General features: G+C 49.0%; 1 protein-coding gene across 2 annotated transcripts in view; it reads right to left on the bottom strand.

Annotated features, from left to right (window-relative positions):
• Positions 1 to 25,114, bottom strand: part of LOC117356299 (calmodulin-1-like) — a 112,655-nt gene that overhangs the window by 58,890 nt on the left and 28,651 nt on the right. For both annotated transcript variants that reach the window (XR_004538613.1, XM_033935347.1), the window contains exon 2: positions 9,101 to 9,131. Coding sequence is in view for 1 of the 2 variants with exons in the window: in XM_033935347.1 (XP_033791238.1) it covers positions 9,101 to 9,131 (31 nt within the window). In the remaining variant the exon portion in view is untranslated. The remainder of the gene's footprint in view (positions 1 to 9,100; positions 9,132 to 25,114) is intronic.

Below are 25,114 nucleotides of genomic sequence, written 5' to 3'. Positions count from 1 at the left end.
GCCAGAATTCAGGAGCTAGTTGAATAGCGACCTTTTCCTGCTAGGAGATAGAGAATACTGGATAAACAGGAGGAGTGCCAGCTAATAGGACCACCTGTTAATCAGTTTCTCTATCTCTGCCTGCTGGTAGATGTGGGCTATCCCATTGGTCTCTGGATTCATCTGCTGCTGTTGCTAGGGAATTATAAATAAACTAGTCTTTAAGCCCGTTACATTAACGGGTGCTAGAATAGATGTGTCTGTCTGTGTTACTTTATCTCTCTCTCCTTGGCCGCTGTCTGTATCCTTCTGTCTCCCCCCTCCCGAGCAAAGCTGTCTGCCCCTTTCCCTCTCCCTAACTGCCTCTCCATGGCCCTCTTCTGTCTTCCCCCCCCCCTGAGCAAAGCTGTCTGTCCCCAGCACACCTCTCCCTATCTCTCCATGGCCCCTTCTGTCTCCCCCCAGCACACCCCTCCCCCCCAAAGCAGCCCCCTTTCCCTCTCCCTGACTCTCCATGGCCCCTTCCGTCTTCCTCCCCAGAGCAAAACTGTCTGTCCCCAGCACACCTCCCCCCCAAAGTAGCCCCCTTTCCCTCTCCCTATCTCTCCATGGCCCCTTCTGTTTCCAGCACACCTCCCCCACAAAGCAGCCCCCTTTTCCTCTCCCTATCCATGGCCCTTTGTCTCCCCCCTCCCCTCAAAGCAGCCCCCCCTTTCCCTCTCCCCCTGGCTCCCGGCATTGATCCCCTTCTTACCCTCCCCTCCATCCCAGCATCTTCTGGCCTACTCCTCTTCAAAGCAGCCTGCGATCTTGGTGGCCGGCTTTAGCGAACCTAGCAGGCCGCTCTCCAACTCGGTAGCACGTTCCCTCTGACGCGATCCTGTGCGTCAGAGGGAGCGTGCTACTGAGGTTGGAGAGCGGCCTGCAAGGTTCTTTAAAGCTGGCTACGATCGCAGGCTGCTCTGAAGAGGAGGATCAGCGGCGGCAGCGAGTGAGGTGACACAGCGAGGACGCGGGCAGGCAGCGAGCAAGAGGCAGCGGTGAGTGAGGGCGGGCGGTGACGCGCCAAGAACAGCGAGAGAGCACAGTTGTGCGCCTTCATCCCCCACATGCGCCGTGAGGTTAGAATGTTGCCACAGAAGCACACCTCAGGGTGCCAGCGTTCACGAATTTGAGCACGCATGCGCGCTCTAGCATTTTATTATATACGATTTTAAAAAAAAAGAAAGCAGTGCATGCAAATAGATCTCATGTATATTCATTAGGGAAATCCTGAAAACCTGACTGGAATACAGCTCTCGAGGACTGAGTTCCCTACCCCTGCTGTATGTAAAGAAAATGTTAATCATTTATATTCGGGGGGTGGGGGGGGGGCGTTTTCAGAGAGATCAAGACAGATGATTTTATAATATGCAAAGTCACCTCAGTAACAACTATACAGAAACAAACAAGCTGTAATAGCTGCACAGGGAGCTAGCTGAATGCCCTGTGCTACTCCCGATGCTCATAAGCTCCCTGCACTAAAAAAATGCTATCACGGTTTAGTAAAAAGGGGGCCATAGTGCAAACTATAGACAGCAGATTGCTGTCTGGTGATTTCATGAGTCTCTGGTTGCAATTCCTTCTTCTGACTGTAAATCCAATATTTTCTGCCTCCTGCATGCTTCCTCTCCTCCAAACCTCATTCCATTCCCCAACCAAAATCTCTCTGCCCCCCTGCCAGGCACGTACAAGCACTAGGCCCACCGCCTTCCACCCCCCCCCCCCTGGTCAAATCCCCCTGTGCAGCACTTCAACTGCTCCTTAATGCGGCAGCAGTGGATGGCTAGCAGATGCAGGCTTGTTTGCAGTCTGCCCTGCTAGGGCTTTCCCTCTACTGCCTCGATGACACAGCATAGGGAAAGCCCTGTTGTAGTAGACTGCAAATAAGCCTGTGTCTGCTAGCCATCCACCGCTGCTGCTGCTGCTTTAGGAAGCCCTGGAGGTTTGTTAGGTCTCACCTGGGGGAGGGCTGTTTACTGAATCAGTAAGTCTGATTTTTGGGAGCAGTGAATTGGTGAATCGATTCAAATCGGCAAATTGGGTAGCACTACATTTTACTGGTGTCTTCCAATGGTTGTAGCAGCGATGTTGATGTCTGAGGTTGCAGACATCAGATGCTCCCAATGTTGAACTGAAAAATTTATCAAAGTCGAGAGCAGCGCTGACAAGTGTCTACACAGTGGTTAGGGCGAAGACACTGAACACCAATTATTTGGATATAAGTGACTGAAGTGAAGTGATCCTGTTGAATCGAAGTGCACTGCTTGAAGCCACTAGAAGGCTCTCACATGGAGGAAAAGACTGCCGACACAAGATCTAAGGACTCAATGGTTTGGGGAGAGAGTAAAAATGAGTCCAAAAAGGTTTAATACTTCTAGTTTGAGGTGGCCCTAAGGTCCAAAAACCAAACCTTGGGAAAATTAAAATTTTCAAATGAAAAAAACCAATGAGGAAAAGAACCAGAAGGCACAAATTTGATTTGCTTTTGGAAGATCTCTGCAGAAAACTAAGAACTGATGGTCCTGCGAATCATCAGGCAGGAAGCACTGGCGCATGAGGGGTATGGACAGTCAAGACTTGCAAGTGACAGTATACGTTTTGCACTGTCTGTACCAGGTTCTTTGGATGACATCACCCACATGTAAGACTATACTGCCTGCTTGTCCTATGATAATGGGAATAATTAGCGAGAATTAAATTTGCTAACAGTTAAGGCGTAAGAGGATTGTGAAAAATTTCACAAGGACCTTGTAAGACTGGGTATCAAAATGGCAGATGACTAATGCAAGCAATCTTTATTTTTGATGGATCTCCGATTTCTGGTTTGCTATTCTGTTGTATGGGGCAATTCTAGCCTGTGCTCTGTGTGTGGAGTTTTAATCTTTGCTTATCTTGAAACTAGAGCACTCTAGGTTAACTTAAATCTGTTTAGTATCAGCCTTGGTGGAAATAATCAGTGGCCCTTCTGTTAAGTTGTGCTAGCCTCTGCAAACAAACAGTGAGGCAGGCTGTACTGAAAGCAGACAAGTTATCCTAATTTAACAGCTACCACTATCCACAGATCTCCGTTTAGGCCCTAGTCCCTCCCACCCATAGGCTTGCACTACATATACAATATATGCTCTACTAAATTTGCTACTATAGTACTCATCTTTGAAACTCATTATCAAATGAACTTACTAGGTTCAGATCTTTTATATCAGATAACCTCTTGATTAAACAAATGATTTTTCACATATTATACATATATACGATGGCTATTCAAGAAGTATCAGACCTTAATTTTACTTGTGTAAACAAATAAGGCTAGGGAGGCGTGGTTTGATGCACTTATGTAGGTGACCCTAATGCACATACTTGAATTTTTTCCCACCTACAGAAGCTGTCAGTCGCCAGCAGACCGCTGATGAATGAGGAAGTGTAAGTGAGCGCCGTCCGACTTTTATTTTTTACAAAATGACAGAAAAAGTTGAACGCTACTGCATTAAAGTTTTGTGTAAAGCTTGGTGATTCCCAAGTGGAAACAATCTGCAAGATTCAACGGGCACCACACAGATAAAGGAGTGTTACATCTGTTGAGAGAAGAACGTTCTGGTAGGCCCTCAACATCCCAAAATGAGATAGTCATTGACCAAGTGAGGAACCTGGTGATGCAGGATCGGCGAATCACCAAGGGTACTACCAAGAGGTTCTGCGTTGCTTTTGTAACACTGAGACGCAAACGGCCAGACCTTTGAGCAGCAGGCAATTGGCAGCTCCATCACGATAATGCACCTGCCCATTCTTCACATTTGATACAGCATTTCCTGGCCAAACATCTATGATTCCTCAGGCTCCCTATTCTCCTGACATGGCTCCGTGTGAAATCTTATCTTTTCTCCAAGCTGAAAATGTCCCTGTAAGGGACCAGATTTTAGTCAAGATATCATGCAGAATGCAACGACCAGTTGCGAGCAATCTTAAAAGGTGTTACAGTGCTGCTTCTAACAGTAGCAGAACTGTCGGAAAAAGTGTGTGGCAGCCCAAGGGGACTACTTTGAAGGAGATTAGTGTAAGATTTTTCATAAAAATACTCGTATTCAGATATTTTGAACAGCAAAGTCGATTACTTAATTTTAATTTTATATACCTTTAAAAAAAAGTAGACCTGTTTATTGCAGTGTTCTCCAACAGTACTTATCAGTAGAGAATGACATGGGGACCGTTTACCGCGGTAAATGGCGGGTCACCACAGTAAATCCGCAGGAATGGGGAGACAAGACCTTTCAACACCCCACGGGAGCAGTGAAAAGTCTTACTCCTGTAATAAAAAGGAAAAATTATGCTCTTACCTGTTGATTTTCTTTCCTCTAGTCGCAGCATATGAATCCACAGACTACTGGGATAATACACATCTACCAGCAGGTGGAGATAGAAAACTGAACAGGTGGTCCCATTGGTTGGCACACTCTGTATCTTCAGTATTGCTCCTTGCCCAAGCATCCGGAACCAGAAACATGTTCCATATGTAAAAAACTTCTTTCCCATAACATAGTGCAAATATAAAAAGAGAACACAACTACCAACTCAAACAAACTGCTGAAACTTGCAAAACATACACTGCGATCAAAGAGCCAGAAAGGGTGGGGCTCTAGATTCATTGCTTGTTATTTGGGGATGATTTGGATAAATTAGTTAAAGATTTTGGCGATACCAAGATTCAGCGGTTGCCGGAAGATAAGCCTAAAGCCCCTTTGTCTGTCTGCCAGAAATCGTTTCAGGGATGTTAAATGATATAGGCCTGGGAAACCGTCTTTCGGGTTTTCCTATAATACTAGGCCTGTTTCCACAAGACTTCCTTTCGTCCTACAAAACTCCAGGCTGCCCAGACCCCGGCCTTACGTACTTCCCAATGACAGGAGGTATTCTCCCTCTGTCGCGGCCATTGAGGGGGGGGGGGGTCGGCTGTCTTCCTTTCTGGCGGAGTGGGCCAAGGACACTTCCGATCAGTGGGTATCAGACATTATTCAAGAAGGTTACAAATTAGAATTTCTCTCCCATCGCAGATTCTTTTGGTCTCCCCTTGTTCAGGGGCTGCCAAGAGAGTCTGTGAGGAGCACTCTTCAGGTTCTTCTGGAGATTGGGGCTGTAATTCCAGTGCCTCCGGTGGAACAGGGGCAGAGACGGTACTCCATTTACTTCGTTGTGCCCAAAAAGGGGGTTCGGTCAGGACAGTCTTGGATCTCAAGAGGGTCAACCACTTTCTTCAAGTCAGGCATTTCCAGATGGAAACGGTGAGGTCAGTCATAGCAGCTGTTCAGCCGGGGGAATTCCTTATGGCTCTCGACCTCAAGGAAGCTTATCTGCACATTCCCATCTGGCTGCCACATTAGAAATTTCTTCGTTTTGCAATCCTGGGACAGCACTATCAGTTTTGCGCCATGCTGTTTGGCTTAGCCACGGCTCCTTGGACGTTCTCAAAGGTCATGGTTGTGGTGGTGGCAATCAACCAATCGTCCAAGTAAGGATGAACCCGAATCCCTTCCTGGCGAAGGAACGCTGCCACCACAACCATGACCTTTGAGAACGTCCAAGGAGCCGTGGCTAAGCCAAACAGCATGGCGCAAAACTGATAGTGCTGTCCCAGGATTAACATCCCTGAAACAATTTCTGGCAGACAGACTTTAAAAGGGCTTTAGGCTTATCTTCCGGCAACCGCTGAGTCTTGGTATCACCAAAATCTTTAACTAATTTATCTAAATCATCCCCAAACAAGCAACCCTTAAAAGAAGTCTCATGAACCTAAGCTTGGAAGCTGCATTCGCCGCCCAGTTACAGAGCCAGTTAAGGATCTTCGAGAAACAGAAAGTGACATTTACTTCGCCGAAGTGCGAATAATATCATAGAGGGCATCCGCCACATACACAAAACCCGTTTACAAATCAGGAAAGTCGGATGAACAGCAATCCCCGTCTCCATCATTTTATCCGCCATACCTTGTGCCCATTGCAGACAAGCCCGCGCTGCATAGGAACTGCACACCGCCGCTTGCAAGGTAACCGCTGCGACAAAGGACAGCTTAAGTAAAGATTCAATCTTCCCCTATCCTGAATGTCTGAGCACTAGACCACCCTCAACCAGCAAAGTAGTCTTTTTTGTAACTGCAGCCACTAAAGCGTCCAACTTGAGGTTCTTAAAATTTATCTCAGGACGAGCTGGACACTGGATACAATTGGCGCATATACTTCGCCACACGGAGACCAGCCTCTGGAGTGTCCCATTGAGCAGAAATAAGCTCATGCATCGCTTCGTGGACTGGAAATGCCTTCGCAGGTTTTCTCGTGCCTGTCATAAGAGGATTAGCCGATCCCGTCGCTTGTGGATCAGGCTGCGAGATATGAAGACTTTGTAGTGCCTTGGAAATAAGATGGCAATTCCTCCCTATGAAAAAGACGGAGTGCTGTAGAATCATGCACCTCCCTAGCCAGCGCATCCTCAAACTCTAAATCCGCCACTTCGCTGTCCTCCAGGGCCTCTGGAAGATCCAGAGACAAGGCGGAGCCAAACAAAGGGTCATCCCCGTCCATAGTCACCACTCTGCGCTGTTTTGCCGCTTGAGACTCCAGAGGAGGTCTACCGGCAGGAAGCAAAGGAAACAGGTCCAAATTATCCTCCCATGGCAGCGCAGGCTGAGAGTTCTGCATCAAAAAGGCCTGATGCATCAATATCATTAACTCTGGGGAAAAGCCATCTGATTAGAATGAGCCCTTGACAAATTAATTCTCCCCTGCCCAGAAACTGGCCCTGCAAAGGCAGAAGACAAACCGTTGACCACCAGCACAGCTGCCGACGTGCACTGGAGCGGAACAGCAGCGGCCGCGAGTGCAGGAGAAGGCCAAATTTCAATCGCATGGGAAACTTCAGGCGTGATCTGTAACTCTTCCCCCACAGCGTCAGTGCAACCCGCCAAACAGAGGCCCAATGGTGTTCTCTGCTTTCCAAGGTGAACACCTTTTAATAGCCTCTGCCACCATTATACCCAGACCAAACCGCCAAGCAAACCAAAAATCAGCAGGCAACCGAACACCGCATGTCAGCGAAAACTCCCTGAAGCAAACCGGCAGACCCCACCACCAATGCACAGAAGCTATAACAAAGTTCTTACCAGAGTCCACCGTTGCTCAAGCTGGTAGTTGCAGACTGGAACTGCCAGAACAGAACCGTCCAGCAACAGCACTCTGGCCCCCCCAATTTTTTTTGTTGTTGTTGCAGAAAGAAGAATAGAGGACCACAGGGAAAAAAAACCCCTCAATCCACCGGAGAGGAGGGTGGAGCATGTGTAACTCCCAAAGTTGGCACCATTCAGCCAGACAACCCTATCTACCTGAAAAGAAAAATCAACAGAAGAAGAAACAACCAGCCAGCCAGAATCCAGGAGCTAATGGAAAAGCAACCATCACCTGCTGGAGATAGAGAATACTGAAGATACAGAGAGTGTGCCAACCAATGGGACCATCTGTTATTCAGTTCTCTATCTCCACTTGCTGGTAGATGTGTAATATCCCACTAGTCTCTGGATTTCATCTGCTGCTGTTGAAAAGGAAGATGCTGATGTCGAGGCACTCACCCTAATGGGGACCGTACACTTACAGGACTTATGTGAGGTCAGCATGACTTGACTCAGTGCAGCTTTGACCTGCATCCCAGAGGGTGAAGGGGAAGGCTTCTTAGCCGGCTTACCCAAAGAGATGGTATACTATGACAGTGGAGCCGTCGTTGATTCTGCCAATGTCGAAGGTTTCAGTGTCATCTTAGCCTGTGATGTCAGTGTATGTGACAATGTTGGTTCCCCTTCCATGGCATCACCGAAGAGCTGTCGCTGCTGAAGACAATTTTTCAAAGTTATTTTTGTAAAGAGCAGCGCATGCAAGTTTCCGAATGGTGCTCAGGCCCCAAACATTGGAGACACCACCGATGAGGATCAGTCACAGAAATAGCCCGAGTACAGCAATTGCACTTTTTAAATCCTGTCGACGGCCATGACATCGATGGGAATACCACCTCAGTGAATCGAATGCTATGACTTGAGGTGGAGGAAGAGGACCCACCGGGTCAGAAACCGCCAACAATGATAAAAAGAGAGACTTTTTCTTCATGTTAGTTAGAAACTGAAAAGAAAATGACTGAAAAGTCACAAGCGTGAAAGCGGGAAGGCAGAAAAAATTTCAACAGTTGAAATGAGACTTCTTAGCTCCACAGAAGTCAAGAAACTGGAGGGACTGTGTGCCTATGTCAGGTGGGAAGGCACTCGAGCATGCGCAGTGCAGGCTATCATGAACTTTCTAAAGACTCAGTGGTTGAAGTGTCCATACCGGGGACCATCGGTGACATCGCCCATGTGTGATAATATGCTGCATGCTTGTGCTGGAATAAAATTTAGTACACTGAAGAGGCCTGAACAACTCCCCTGATCACACCAAACACTGTAGGCCTGTGGTCTTAAACTCGCGGCCCGCCAGGTACTATTTTGAGGCCCTCAGTATGTTTATCATGATCAAAGTAAAATAAAACAGTTTCTTGATCATATGTCTCTTTAGCTATAAATTACAATACTATTATTAAGACTTAAACAAAAGGAAAGATTTATAAACTATAAAAGAATTACCTTATGTAAAATTTGTCATTTTCTTTAACAAGACATTGACTATTATTTTCTGAGGCCCTCCAAGAACCTACAAATCCAAAATGTGGCCCTGCAAAGGGTTTGAGACCACTGCTATAGGCAGTATGTACCTTACTGCATGTGCACATTGTATAGAGAAGCCTTTTATGCCTACAAGTATAACAAAAAGTTATTTTGTATTTATCCTTTTCTTAATCAAGTTCCAAATTGGTTGATGACCCAGTTTATAAAAATTTTAGTTTAAAAGGTTTTGTCTTCCTTGTACAATATAAAACACTGCCAGAAGTTATAAGCTTTACATTTCAGGTGTCCAACCACCACCTTGTTGGAAGTACTGAAGATCTTTTACTGCTTTTAATGACAACTCCTACTGGAGAGCTAAGAGAAGTATGGGTTTATATGATATGGTGTATTTACCTGCAATCTGTTCCTCTGTCAATTGATCAGCCTAAAAAAAAAAAGGGGGGGGGAGGGGGAGACAAGAATTTAAATAAGTTAATGTTATTTGCCTAGAAATTTTCCTCCAACTACCAAAGTCTTAATTCCCACATGCTAGATGCAAACTGATGAATACTTCAGGTTTTTTCTGCCTTAAAACATAATCCTATTACAACAATTGGTTTAAATTGCAAATGTTTAATGGATTGCAAAAAGGCTGCCTGATAAGTCACTGTGCCTTTTCCACCTGCTTTACTGTTATTCAATTTTCTACACTGTTTTCCCAAGGGAGCTCAGAATGGTTTTACATGGAATTTATTCAGGTACTCAAGCATTTTTTCCTGGACTGTCCTGGCGGAGCAGTGTGGGTTTGAATCCACAATCTCAGGGTGCTGAGGCTGTGGCTTTAAACCACTGTGCCCACTCCTTGAGAAACAGTAATATTGAACTCGCTCTCATTTTTTGATGCATTAATGCAATTAAGATTTTATTCAGGATTCTAGTGCATTCCAGCAAGCAGCTCAAAAAGTTAAGGCTCAATTTGTTGTATACTAAAGTTCTTTGCTTTAGAGCAGGTACTGTACTTGTAAAGGTTAGCTACCATATATACTCTAATACAGGGGTGCCCACACTTTTTTGGCTTGCAAGCTACTTTTAAAATGAGAGTCAAAATGATCTAACAACAATAAAATTTTAAAACCACAAAGCACACTGTACACAGAGAAAAGATCATTTGTATTAGGGTTTCTTTTCCAGAGGTCAAGGCAAATGACTTTAAAATATACAATGTCACCTCAGTAACAACTACACATTGCGCAGAAATAAGCTCCAGCATTGCTTCGTGCACTGGAAACGCTTTTGCAGGTTTTTTCGTGCCCGCCATAAGAGGATTAGCCAAGCCCGACGCGGGGTATCCTGCGGAGAAATATTAAGGCCCTGCAGCGCCATGGTAATAAAGGACGGCAATTCCTCTCTATGAAGACGACGGAGCGCGGTAGGATCATCCACTTCCCTAGTCAGCGCATCCTCAAGCTCTAAATCTGCCACCTCCCCGTCTTCCAGAGATTCTGGCCGAGACAAAGACAAGGCGAAGTCTGAAGGAGGGTCACCGCTGTCCATAGGCGCTACCCTGCGTCTTAGTGGCCTGAGACTCCAAAGGAGGGTCCACCGCCTGAAGGACCGATTCCTGGTCTAAAGTACAGTCTGGACGCTGAGCAGGCTGAGAGCTTTGCATTAAAAGGGCCTTGTGCATTAACATGACAAATTCCAGGGAAAACGCCACCGATTCGATGTAGCCTGCAAAGCAAAAGTTTTCTCCTGCCCTGAAATCTGCCCTGCAAAGGTAGAAGATGAAGCATAACAGCTGACCGCCGGAGCAGCCGCTGACTTGCACCGAAGCGGAACGGCAGCAGCAGCGAGCATGGGAAAAGCAGGTCTGACTTCCAACAGCGCAGGAAACCACTGACGCATCAGGTGTGATCTGCACGTCCTCTCCTACACCGTCTGCGCAACCCGCTGAACTGAGGCCAGACGGTGTTCGCCACTTCCCACAGCGGGAACACCTCTGCCGCCATTACACACAACCACTGAGCAACTACCTAAATGAAACACCAGTGACCAAACAGACCCAAGAAACAACCACAAGTAAAAGCAAAAGAAAGAAAAATCACTCTCACCCGAGTTCACCATTTGCTATGGCTGGTAGTTGCAGGCTGGGACTGATAGAAAAGCACCGTCCAGCAGCACACTGGTCATTTTATGGGTTTGTTGTTTGTTTGTTTTTAAGTCTTGTTTCAGGGAAAGAAAAAGCACAGTTACTTACCGTAACAGGTGTTATCCAGGGACAACAGGCAGCTATTCTCACATATGGGCGACGTCATCAACGGAGCCTGGATGCGGAAGCCTCACAAGCAGACTTGCTTGAAGAAACAGAAATTTTGATTCGACCACACCGCGCATGCACCTTCCCGCCCAGCGAAGGGCGTGTCTCCTCAGTTCAGATAGCTAGCAGAGAAGCCAACCAGGGGAGGTGGGTGGGTTGTGAGAATAGCTGCCTGCTGTCCCTGGATAACACCTGTTACAGTAAGTAACTGTGCTTTATCACAGGACAAGCAGGCAGCCTATTCTCGCATATGAGTGACCTCCAAGCTAATCAGAATGGGATGGTGAGTGTTGACAATTTAGGAGAATAAATTTTGTAATACTGTTTGGCCAAACTGTCCATCCCTTCTAGAGAAAGTATCCAGACAATAGTGAGACTTGAAGGTATGAACCGAGGACCAAGTCACAGCCTTGCAAATTTCCTCAATAGGAGTAGATCTGAGGAAAGCTACTGAAGCTGCCATTGCTCTAACTTATGGGCTGTGACTGTGTAGGGGTAATCCAGCCTGGGCATAGTAGAATGAGATACAAGCAGCCATCCAGTTTGAGATGGTACGCTTAGAAATAGATGTCCCAACTTATTTGGATCGAAGGCGACAAAAAGTTGAGGAGCAGTTCTGTGTGGTTTGGTGCGTTCCAAATAGAAGGCCAAAGCACGTTTACAGTCCAGAGTATGAAGAGCTATTTCTCCAGGATGAGAATGAAGCTTTGGAAAAAACACTGGAAGAACAATGGATTGGTTGAGATGAAATTCCGAGACCACTTTAGGGAGGAATTTAGGATGAGTACGAAGAACCTCCTTGTCATGATGGAACACCCGTGAAAGGTGGATCAGCAACTAAAGCTTACAGCTCACTGACTCGAGCAGAAGTGAGGGCAATGAGAAACACCACTTTCCAAGTGAGATATTTCAGATGAGCCTTGTCAATTGGTTCAAACGGAGGCTTCATCAGTTGAGCAAAGACAACATTGAGATCCCAAACCACAGGAGGTGGTTTGAGAGGAGGTTTGACATTGAAAAGTCCTTTCATGAATCTGGAAACCACCGGATGAGCAAAGAGGGGTTTCCCTTCAATAGGCTGATGGAAAGCTGCAATTGCACCGAGATAGACTTGAGGCCAGAATTGGATAAGTGCAAAAGGTAATCCAAAACAGAAGATAAGGAGGAATGCTGAGGCTTCTTATGATGAGAAAAACACACCATGTAGTTGTCCGCCAAGCAATTCTTCACCCCTTGGATGTAGACAGCTTTGAGGAAGGTGTTGTGGCAGATTGCCCAGTACCAAACCTTCAGAGCTTCTCGAGAAAGCGAGGCGGATCCCGTCCCTCCCTGTTTGTTGACATAATACATGGCGACTTGGTTGTCCGTCCGAATGAGGACTACCTGGTTGTGAAGAAGATGTTGAAAAACGTCGAGAGCCTTGAAAATCGCTCCGAGTTCCAACAGATTGATATGACACTGACGATCAGTAGTGGTCCAATGGTCTTGAGTACAGAGACCATCGAGATGAGCACCCCAAGCGTAGGTTGAAGAATCTGTCATGAGGACCTTCTGATGGGGGGGGCATTTGAAAAAGCAAGCCTCTGGAGAGATTGGAAGAGAGCATCCACCAACAGAGAGACTGCTTCAATGAAGGAGTGACTTGTGTTGAGAAAGTGAGTCGCAACCCTGCATCCATTGAGATGCCAGGGTCCACTGAGGAACTCCGAGTTGAAGTCTGGCAAAAAGAGTCACGTTTTCTGTGGAGGTGATGTGACCTAGAAGTACCATCATGTGTCTCGCTGAGATGGAAGATTGGGAAGACACTGTATGACAAGAGTTGAAGAGCTTCCAGGCGTTGTTGTGGGAGGAATGCTCAGAGTTGGACAGTTTCCAGAACAGCTCCAATGAATTGTAAATTCTGTGAGAGCTGAAGTTGGGATTTGGGAAAGTTGATTTTGAATCCCAAACTTTGTAGGAACCAGGTAGTCCATTGGTTCGCTACAATAACCCCTTGAGATGTGGAATCTTTGATGAGGTAGGGAAAAACCTGAAGACCATGGTCTGTAGAGCTGCTGCTACCACTACCAGACACTTGGTGAACACTCTGGGAGATGAAGCCAGGCCGAAGGGCAGCACTCTGTATTGATAATGCAGATTCCCCACCCGAAATCTGAGATATTAACAAATCTCCAATCCTGGGCGCTCACCGTTCAAAATTAGATCAGCTACCCACCCTCATCCCACTATCCTCTGGCACCAAACTGCAGCTTGAGCACTCAAGCAAAGCTCTGGGAATCATCATTGACTCTACACTGTCCTTCAATGATCACCTAAACTCCTTAGTAAAAAAATGCTTTTTCAATCTTCACATGTTAAGAAAAGTAAGATCCTGCTTCCACCAACAACACTTCGCTGTCCTCGTTCAATCCATTATTCTATCCAGACTGGATTACTGCAACTCCATCTACTTAAGCCTAACAAAGAAAAGTCTTCACAGACTTCAGTGGATTCAGAACACAGCGGCCAAACTAATCTTCGCTAAGAGCAAATTCGACCACGTCTCCCCTCTTTTGTCTAAGCTTCACTGGCTCCCAGCTATCCTCAGGGTTCACTACAAATGCGCCTGTCTAGCCTTCAAATCTCTACATGGGATCCTTCCTCCCCTCTTTCTTCTATCTTGGCTCTCTTCGAATCCTACCTCCACCAGATCCACTCAAAAATTCAAATTATCCTTCCCCTCTTTAAAAGGCATATTCCATACAGGAAAACTTGGGACATCCCTCCTCTTCAGGATCACCGAGCTATGGAACAGCTTCACTGCCCCTCTTCGAAGTTCGACCTCCCTCCAACGCTTCTGAAAACATTTGAAAACCTGGCTTTTCGCTAAAATGTAACTACTCCCTCCCTCTCCATTATACTAAGTCCCCTCTTTCTTTCTTTCTTTTTACTAAGCTCTTCTCCTTTCCATTGGAGTTCCTTTCTATATTAATTCCTATAAACCGTATCGAGCTCCACTTTTGTGGAGATGATGCGGTATATAAACTTAAACTAAACTAAACCTTAACAGGAGGCCGGATGAATGGGGAAATGTGTAGGCCTCCTTGATATCCAGAGAGCATAACCAGTTGTTCTGCTCGAGAAGGGAATAAAGGGATAAAAGGGACAACATTCAAAATTCTTTGATCAAAAACTTGTGGAGAGCCCTGAGATCCAGAATGGGCCGCAGATCGCCAGTCTTCTTCAGAACAAGGACGTAACGGGAGTAAAAACCCCTGTTCTGCTGTTCCAAAGGAACTGGTTCGATGGCATGGAGACGAAGCAGAGCTTCCTGAAGAAGGGCGGTCTGGGAAGGATTAGAAGGATACTCTCTTGGAGGAAGCTCTGGTGGAACCTGAGTGACATGTGAAGAGTATCCTTCCCTGATGATGTTGAGCACCCAGAGATCGGATGTAATAGTCATCCATCGGTGGAAAAGACGACAGTCAGAACGATGGAGGTTATGCTCTGTTTTAAACAGTCATAAAGGCTGAGTAGCATTAGGTGCAGCAGAAGGTTGAGGTTTTTGTTGCTTCTGAGGCTGCTGTTTTTTTAAGAGAAGGGTGAGTGTAAGGAGCCGTCCTCAGAGCAAAACACCGGTAATAGATAGAAGCAAGGCGTGCAGGTTTGGCAGGAGCTGGCTTTGGCTTAGGTCTGGCAATAGAAGCAAAGGATCTCTCATGTTCAGACAATTTCTTGGTGGCTGCCTCGATGGATTCATCAAAGAGGTCATTGCCCTCGCAAGGAATATTAGTTAAGCGATCCTGAAGATTAGGGCCCATGTCAATGGTACAAAGCCAGGCAAGGCGAAGCATGGCTACAGAGCAAGCAGCTGCCTGGGCAGACAACTCAAGGCATCATAAGATGACTGGAGGAGATGTAATCTGAGTTGAGATAAAGCAGCAAGGACTTCCTGAAATTCAAAGTGCTTTTGAGTATAAGTCAAGAATTTTGGTAATAGAGAAATGGGGGAACTCAAAATAAGTAATAAAATGAAAAAATATAATTATAATTGAGGACATCATGGCATTTTGATAGCTTCGACGTCCAAATTTGTCTATAGTTTTCCCTTCCCTTCCAGGAGGAATGGTGGCATAAACCTTGGAAAGAAGGGACCTCTTCAAGGACGACTCAACTAGCAGGGACTGATGAGATAACCGAGTTGTCAAACCCTTTGCGATGTAGTTTTATACCTCGAGTCCAATTTTCCTGGAACAGCCGGTATGGTATAAGGTGTCTCCAGGCACCGACCAAAAGTCTGAGACAAAAGCTTATGAAGAGGAAACTTAAGTGACTCTGCTGGAGGTTGAGGAAGATGCACGACTTTGAGGTACTCCTTAGAGTATTTGGAACCAGCATCTAATTGAAGATCCAAGTCAACAGCCATCTGATGAAGAAAAGATGAGAAAGATACCTGATCCGCCAATGCTTTGCCTCGAGAAGGACTCGAGGACGTCGAGGCAGCCTGGGTCGGATATGAAGTTTCGGCAGGAAAAAAGGCAGCAAAAGAATATGGAGACTTGGACGAAGCAATCGAAACCGCTGCATCCTCAAGATTCGGAAGTGGAGACCTCGAACGAGGAGTTGGCGGTCTAGTTGAAGTAGGAGTAGAGTGAGGCTTAGAAGGTCGTTCTTTAGAAGAACTATGCCTGCAAGCATGCCTTGATGAAGGCCTCGATCGTCAGTGGGAACTGTGCTTGGAAGGAGATCTCGAAGATCGAGGAGACTTCGCCTCTGAGACAGAAGCAGTTGATGCTACCAAAGAATGGATAGGACTGGAGGCTGTAGATCGAAGCTCCAGAGGCTTGGAGGAACCTCAAGGCTGGAGTAGCAGGAGGGGCCAAGGTCGGAGCCTTCGAGGCCGAGGCACCCACCAAGGGCGCAGAGGCCGAGCTTGAGGCCCGTCCCGCAGGATCCATGGGGCCAAAGAGTTGGCGAATCTTGGCCACCCTCCGACGAAGAGCCCGCGGTTGCAAAAGTCGCACAACGGGGATACGATGCAGCACGGAGCTCCGCACCCAGGCACTCCACACACCAACTATGAGGATCAGTGATGGAGATAACCCGGTTGCACTTAGTGCAGTGTTTTAAAGCCGGAACAAGGCCGGGACATAAGAAAAAAAGAGCCACACCCCACGAGGCCAGGCGGCCAAAGGAAGACCAGGGACCCGGTCAAAAATATACAAACTGAAAAAAAATGAAAAGAAAATAAGACGCAAGCACAGCGACACTCAAAGGAAACAAACCAAATAAGCTGCAGTGCAAGAGGGACAAAGAGAACGTGCGAAGTAAGGGAGCAGTGCTTCCGGCTCTGCGGAAAATATTGAACTGAGGACACGCTGAGGAGATGCATGCCCTAGGCAGGGCAGGAGGGGCGCATATGAGGGTCAATCGCAAGCCTGAAGGTCTTCGAGCAAGTCTGCTTGCAAAAACGTTCACTAGGGGGCTCCGGAGATGTCACCTACATGTAGAGAATATGCTGCCTGCTTGTCCTGGGATAAGCACCTTTCCCTCACCCTCAAAAGCTGCTGCATCTGTACTTGTAGCACAGGGAAAGGAGCTGCAGGGAAACAGCCTTCGTTCCTACTAAACCCATTGGGATCACAGGCCCCAAGGATGGGCTGAATCAAAAACTTGCAATCCCCTGGTGGGCTTCCACCCAAGGGAAATATAGATACCTCAATCTCCGTTAACATACAAGTCCTGACAAATAGGTTTAAGTCCCCCAAATCATTTTCTTCAGCTCCGCTTCCTTCCATAGTGGGCTGTACTGCCTCTTCAGTTTATGCCAAAGCATTTTATAACCACTACAAAGGAAAAAATATGGGGAGCTTCAAATAAAGCTTAGTTACTTACTGTAACAGGTGTTATCCAGGGACAGCAGGCAGCTATTCAACATGTGGGTGATGTCATCCACAGAGCTCTGATGCTGACAGCTTCGCAAACTGATTTGCTTGCAGAACTTAGAAAGTTCGTGACTGCCATACTGCTCAAGCACAAATGTCTTCCCGCCCATGCAAGGCCTCGCCCATCTCCTCATTTCAGATAGCTAGCAGAGAAGCCAACCCAGGGAGGTGGGTGGGTTGCGAGAATAGCTGCCTGCTGTCCCTGGATAACACCTGTTACGGTAACTAACTGTACTTTATCCCAGGATAAGCTGGCAGCCAATTCAACATGTGGGTGACCTCCAAGCTAACCAGAATGGGATGGTGGGAGTGTTGGCAATTCAGGAGAATAAATTTTGTAATACTAGCTGGCTGAAACGACTGGAAAAAGCATTCAAACAATAATGAGGTGAAAGAATGAACCGAGGACCAAGTGGCAGCTTTGCAGATTTCCTCAATAGGAGTAGATCTAAGGAAATCTGATGCCACCATGGCTCTGACTTTATGGGCTGTGACTCGACTCTGTAGATGCAGTCCAGCTGGAGCATAGCAGAAAGAGATGCAAGCCGCTAATCAGTTTGAGAGATGGTGGGCTTGGAAATCGATGTCCCAACTTGTTTGGACTGAAGGAGACAAAATAGTTGAGGAGCAGACCTGTGGATGAGTGCTTACAGTCCAGAGTATGAACAGCTGTTTCTTCAGGATGAGAATGAGGCTTTGGAAAAAATACTGGAAGTACAAGTGATTGGTTGAGATGAAATTCTGAAACCACTCTAGGTAATTTAGGATGAGTACGGAGGACCACTTTGTCATGATGGAATACTGCGAAAGGGGGTCCGCTACTAAAGCTTGTAGCCCGCTGACCTTGCGAGCAGGCGTAAGAGCAATAAGAAAAACCACTTTCCAAGTGAGATATTTAAGATGAGCCGAATCCATTTAGACAAAAAAGGAGGCTTCATCAATTGAGCAAGAACAATATTAAGATCCCAAACCACTGGAGGAGGTTTAAGAGGTGGTCTGACATTGAAAAGTCCTTTCATAAATCTGGAAACCACAGGATGAGCAGAAAGATTTCTCTTCGATAGGCTGATGAAAAGCAGCAATTTCACCAAGGTGGACCCGAATTGAAGTGGATTTGAGGCCTGATTAATTTGAGGCCTGACTGAGATAAATGGAACAGGTAATCTAAAACTGAAGACAAGGAGGTAGATTGAGGCTCCTTGTGATGAATGGTGCACCAAGTAGAAATCCATTTCTGATTGTAGCATTCTCTAGTGGTAGGCTTTCTGGAAGCCTCTAAATGTCCTTTACAGATTGAGAAAACTGTAGAGTGGCAGTTAGGTTGAGAGGTACCAAGCTGTTAGGTGTAGAGACTGCAGGTTGGGATGAAGTAGACCCCCCTGACTGTCATGGAAAAACTGGTAGACGTAGAGGCACCCTGGTGCCGAGTTGAAGTAGCAGGGAGAACCAGGGTTGTCTGGGCCAGAGAGGAGCTATCAGAATCATGGTGGCATGTTCTTGTTTGAGTTTGACAAGTCTTGAGAATCAGAGGAAATGCATAGAGAAACCGATTCATCCATTCAAGAAGGAAAGCATCTGCCTCGAGGTGATGAGGAGAGTATATCCTGAAGCAGAATTGAGGCAGTTTGTTGTTGTGGAGCGATGCAAAGAGATCTATCTGAGGAGTTCCCCACTGAGAAAAATATGAAGAAGTGAGAAAATGAGTGTCCATTTGTGAGGTTGCAGAAGACGACTTAATTTGTCCGCCAGTTTTTCTCTCCTTGAAAGTAGACAGCTTTCAGGAAGGTGTTGCGATAGATTGCCCAGTTCCACACCTTTTGAGCTTCCTGACAAAGAGGGAGACATCCTGTTCCCCACTGTTTGTTGACGTAGTACATGGCTACTTGGTAGTCTATCTGAATGATGACTACCTGTTTGTGAAAATGCTGAAAAACTTTGAGCGCATTGTAGATCGCTCCGAGTTCCAACAGATTGATGCAACACTGACAATCTGTGCTGCACCAATGGCCTTGAAAGCACAGTTACTTACCGTAACAGGTGTTATCCAGGGACAGCAGGCATATATTCTCACATGTGGGTGACGTCATCTACGGAGCCCCAGCGCGGACAGCTTTTCAAGCAAACTTGCTAGAAGTTTCAAGTTTGCACACTGCACCATGCATGTGCATGCCTTCTCGCCCACTAGAGGGCGCATCCCACCTCGTGGTCCTCAGTTCCATAACTAGCAGAGAAGCCATCCCCGGGGAGGCGGGCGGGTTGTGAGAATATATGCCTGCTGTCCCTGGATAACACCTGTTACGGTAAGTAACTGTGCTTTATCCCAGGACAAGCAGGCATGATATTCTCACATGTGGGTGACCTCCAAGCCAACCAAAAAAGGGCAGGTGGGAGGATGGCAATTTAGGAAAACAGATTACGCAACACCGACTGGCCAAACCGGCCGTCACTCCTGGATAAAGTGTCCAGACAGTAATGAGAGGTGAACGTATGAACCGAAGACCAAGTGGCAGCTTTACATATTTCCTCCATAGGAGTGGATCGGAGGAAAGCCACCGAAGCTGCCATCGCTCGGACCTTATGCCCCGTGACTCGACCCGGGGGCGGAAGTCCAGCCTGAGAATAGCAAAAAGAAATGCAAGCAGCTAACCAGTTAGACAGAGTGCGCTTGGAAACAGGATGTCCTAATCGATTAGGATCGAAGGACAAAAACAATTGAGGAATCTTCGATGAGACCTGGTGCGTTGAAGATAATATGCCAACGCCCTCTTACAGTCAAGCGTGTGAAGCGCCGTCTCGCCAGGATGGGAGTGGGGCTTCGGAAAGAACACAGGAAGGACAATGGACTGATTGAGGTGGAAATCAGAAACAACTTTAGGTAAAAACTTAGGATGGGTGCGGAGAACCACCTTGTCATGATGAAAGACAGTGAAAGGAGGGTCCGCAACCAAGGCTTGCAACTCCCCAATCCGCCTAGCGGAGGTGAGGGCAATCAAAAACATCACCTTCCAAGTCAGAAATTTCAAGAGAGACTTGTTGAGTGGCTCAAAAGGGGGTTTCATCAGTTGAGCTAAAACCACATTCAAATCCCACACGACTGAAGGAGGCTTAAGAGGGGGACAAACCCTGAGTAACCCTTTCATGAAGCGTGTCACCAAAGGATGGAGCGACAGGGGACGCCCATCCAGATGTTGATGGAAAGCAGAAATAGCACTAAGATGAACCCGCACCGAAGTGGTTTTCAGGCCAGAGTGCGACAGATGAAATAAATAGTCCAAGACCGAGGACACCGGAACCGACACCGGATCCAGGTGAAAAGACGAACACCAGGTGGAAAACCTGGTCCATTTCTGCGAATAACAAAGCCTCGTCGAGAGCTTGCGTGAGGCTTCCAACACCTCCCTCACCGATTGAGACAGATCAGGCGAAATTAGGGAGCAAGAAACCAAGCTGTCAGGTGTAATGACTGAAGATTGGGATGTAACATGGATCCTTGACTCTGAGACAGCAGAGAAGGAAACACAGGCAGAAGAAGAGGCTCCCTGGCACTGAGCTGAAGCAGCAGGGAGAACCAGTGCTGACGTGGCCACCGAGGAGCAATGAGAATCATCGTGGCAGCGGACGATTTGAGATGTACTAACGTTCGCATGATCAGGGGAAAGGGAGGGAACGCATACAGGAACCTCCCTTCCCAATCGAGAAGAAAGGCATCGGCCTCCAGACGGTCCCGGGAGTACATCCGAGAACAATACAGGGGCAGTTTGCGGGTCTCCGGAGAGGCAAACAGATCCACCTGCGGCGTTCCCCAGCGAGCAAAAACCTCGCGCAGAACTCGAGTGTAGAGTCCACTCGTGCGGTTGCAGAAGTCGACTGAGTTTGTCCGCCAGACAGTTCAGTTCTCCCTGGATGTAGACCGCCCGAAGGAAGATGTTCCGGGAGACCGCCCACTCCCAAAGGCGAAGAGCCTCCGAGCAGAGGGGCCAAGAACCCGTGCCACCCTGCTTGTTCACATAGTACATCGCCACTTGATTGTCCGTGCGGACGAGGACAACCTGATTCTGCAATATGTGAACGAATGCTCGAAGTGCTAGAAAGATGGCCCGAAGTTCTAGCACGTTGATGTGACACCGACGGTCCTCGGCAGACCACAGGCCCTGCGTGCGAAGACCGTCGAGGTGGGCTCCCCACGCGTACTCCGAGGAGTCTGTGGTCAGAACCTTGCGAAAAGGAGGGGTGAGAAACAGCAAACCCTTGGACAGATTTGACGAGTCTGTCCACCAACACAGCGATTTCCGCAAAAGCGTAGTCACCGCAACGAGGCGAGACGCTGGATCGTACTCTTGACGCCACTGGGAAGCGAGGGTCCACTGAGGAATCCTCAAGTGCAGCCTTGCAAACGGAGTGACGTGGACCGTCGATGCCATATGACCGAGCAGCATCATCATGCGCTGGGCCGACACCACCGACAGTTGAGAGACCTGACGGCCCATCCGCACCAAGGCTTCCAACCGCTGGGGCGGGAGATAGGAGCGCAGGCGCACCGTGTCCAGCACCGCGCCTATAAATTGAAGAGACTGAGCCGGGCACAACTGTGATTTTGGAAAGTTTATCTCGAACCCGAGGCTCTGCAGGAAGGCAATAGACTGTCGGGTCGCTGAGATAACCCCCTCCCTGGTCGGGGCTTTGATGAGCCAATCGTCCAGGTAAGGGAACACATGAAGCCCACGAGACCTCAGGGCCGCCGCAACCACCACCATGCACTTCGTGAAGACTCGTGGGGACGCGGCCAGGCCGAAGGGCAGGACCCTGTACTGGAGGTGCAGGTCCCCCACCTGGAATCGTAAAAATCTTCGGAAGGCGGGATGCACCGGAACATGGGTGTATGCTTCCTTCAAGTCGAGGGAGCACATCCAGTCCCCTTCCTCCAAGAGAGGATATAAAACCGGGAGAGATAGCATTCGAAACTTCTCCCGGACCAGGAATTTGTTGAGCTTCCTGAGGTCCAGTATGGGGCGCAGGTCCCCGGTCTTTTTTGGGACCAAAAAGTAACGGGAGTAAAACCCCGTACCCCGCTGGTCCTTGGGGACCGGTTCGACCGCCCGAAGCACCAAAAGGGCCCTGGCCTCGGCCAGAAGGGTCGGCAGCTGCGATCGGTTGCAAGAGGCTAGATTCAGGGGATTGTCCGGTGGCGAGGACACAAAGTTGAGCGAGTAGCCCTCGGAGACGGTCCGGAGCACCCAAGCGTCTGAGGTTATCTCGGTCCATGCCATCCAGAAGAACCGAAGACGCCCCCCGATGGGAAGGGGTTCCTGAGATATCGCGGAGGGGAACCCGCCCCGTCCGCTCAGCCCGTCAAAAGGAAGGCGCGGGTTTAGAAGGACCCTGCGCCGGGGCTTGGGTTTGTCCCCCTCTGCCTCGCTGAGATGGACGCCTCGGAGGCGGCCTCGAAAAAGCCGGAGTCGATTTCTGAGGATATCGACGCGGCGGAGGACGGAAAGGTTTCTGCGGCGGGGGTCTAGGTTTGGGGCGGACCAGGGATGCTAACGAGCGCTCCTGCTCCGACAAGCGCTTGGTCGCCGCATCTAAGGACTCGTCAAATAACTCGGACCCCACACAAGGCAAGTCTGCAAGACGTTCCTGCAGGTTTGGGTCCATATCGAGGGTGCGAAGCCAGGCCAGGCGGCGCATGGCCACTGCGAAGGCCGACACCCTCGAAACCAGCTCAAATGCGTCGTACACCGCATGAAATAGGTACAACCGCAATTGAGACAGGTTGGACATAAATTTATCAAATCCTGCTCTTAGGGGGTCCGGTAAGGAGTCTCGGTATTGAGGAAGGTCCTTCACCATGCCACGCAAATAGGAGGAAAAGGTGAAGGCATAATTTAGAACCCTGGTGGCCATCAGGGAATTTGAATAGAGGCGACGGCCAAACTTATCCAGGGTCCGCCCCTCCCTGCCGGGTGGAACCGCCGCGGAAACCCGTGAGGGCTGTGATTTCTTTAGGACAGACTCCACCAGAAGAGACTGGTGGGAGAGCTGCGCCTTTTCGAACCCTTTAGGGGGCACCGTCCTATACTTGGCTTCCATTTTAGAAGGCACCGACGTGACTGTAAGAGGGTTCGACAAATTCTTCAACCAGGTCTGCAGAAGGACTCTGTTGAGGGGGAGCCTAGGCACCTCTCTAGGAGGAGTGGGAAGGTCCTGCTCCTCCAAAAATTCTTTGGAATATTGCGAACCGACCATAAGGTCTAACCCCAGGGCTCGGGCCATGTCCTGAACAAAAGTTGTAAATGAGGACGGTCTGGCCGGGGGAGACGGGGTTCTCGACCTCCCCACCGAGGAGAGGGGAGAGGCCTCATGGGAATAATGAGGATCCCTGACCGACCCCGAGTCCCAGGATCCTCTCTCCAAGGCTCTCGAGGGGGAAGGAGAAGTTTTCCGCCTCGCAGAACCCTTGGGCGAGGACCCCGGGGTCCGGGGGACACTCTCCCACTTCCTCGGCGAGGCGGCACGGGAAGACTTCCCATGAGGTGATCGGAGGAGCCTCGGATTGTCGAGGCGCAACTCCGACACCTGAAGCGCCTCGCCCCCGAGCGGCGAGGAACGACCGTGCCTCCGAGGCGAGCCGCACGGGCGCTTCGGCTTCCTCGATCGGCGCCCCGTCCGAGGTCGCGTCGAGGGCGAGGCGTCCCGGGAAGACCCCGAGGAAGAGGAGGAAATACGGCGCACTCTGCGCAACTTTTCCTTGGGCCGCACACTCCGCTCAGGCGGCCCCCCCAAGGTCGAGGTCGAGGGCAGGGCCGGGGCCGAGGTTAAGGGGGCCACAATACCCGAGACCGAGGCCACCAAGGCCGGGGCTCCCGAGGTCGAGGGAGCCGAGGCCGGGGCCTCCGAGGGCGAGGGCGCCCCGGCCGAGGCCTGCGAGGTCGAGGCCGCCGGAACCGCAGCTCGCTGCAACACTTCCAAGGCCCCCGACAGCTCCGATGAAATCAGGGCTCGAAGGAGGTCCTGAAAGGCCGGGATCCCCACGAAGGTAGGGAGTTCCGGGTCCGGAGCACACTCCCTGGAGGGCGACCTCGGTCTCGAGTATTCCCTCGGGGTGTGCGAAGTCGAGGTCCGAGGCGGGGCCGGGGTCGACCCACCCGCCCTAGCCGGAGTAGAGGATGGCTTCTTTGCTGAAGGGGATGGAACAGAGGACTTACCCGAAGCCGGCTTTCCCGAGGCGCCTTCGAAGCCGAGGCGAAGCCGAGGCCCCCGAGGACGCCGAGGTCAAGGCCGGGGCCGAGGCCGACGTCGAGGCCTTAGGCGGCGCGTCCACTGCAAACAATTCCGCCATTCTGGCCTTACGGCGACGGAGGGCTCTGTTTTGAAAGGTAGCGCAGCGATCACACGAAGCTGTCGGATGATCGGGCCCAAGACAAACAATGCACCACCGGTGAGGGTCAGTGATGGAAAGCAACCTCTCACACCGGCTGCACTTTTTGAATCCCGTAACAGGACGGGACATCAACGAAAAAGAAGGCCGGGAACGACCGACGTCCCGCGGCCACGGCTGCCGGGAGCCCCCGGAGCCTAACGAAAAGTAAAATATTTTTATTTTTTTTTTTTTAAACGAAAGAAACAAAAGAAAGGAGCACCGCGAATCGATCAAAATATAAAAAAACAACGAAACGCGGCAGCTAGAAAGGCAATACAACTGGAGCTCAAATCCACAGGGCTTTCTGGCTCCGCGGAAAAAATTGAACTGAGGACCACGAGGTGGGATGCGCCCTCTAGTGGGCGAGAAGGCATGCACATGCGTGGTGCAGTGTGCAAACTTGAAACTTCTAGCAAGTTTGCTTGAAAAGCTGTCCGCGCTGGGGCTCCGTAGATGACGTCACCCACATGTGAGAATATCATGTCTGCTTGTCCTGGGATAATACAGAGACTGCTGAGATGAGGGAAAGAAAATTAACAGGTAAGAACAAAATTTTTCCTTCCCTAGCAACAGCAGCAGATGAATCCAGAGACCAATGGGATGTAGCAAAGCAATCCTCAATCTGGGTGGGAAGCAAACGCCACCTCCACAACAACCGAAGCACAAAACGCCCCTACCGCATGCGCCCCCACATCCAAGCAGAAATGCTGAGAGAAAGCACTCTCTGAAGACCAATTAGCCGCGAGACAAATCACCTCCAAGGAAAAAAC

This window comes from Geotrypetes seraphini, chromosome 3, assembly GCF_902459505.1.
Source record: "Geotrypetes seraphini chromosome 3, aGeoSer1.1, whole genome shotgun sequence".
NCBI lineage: Eukaryota > Metazoa > Chordata > Amphibia > Gymnophiona > Dermophiidae > Geotrypetes > Geotrypetes seraphini.
This window is presented reverse-complemented; position numbering and strand designations above follow the sequence as displayed.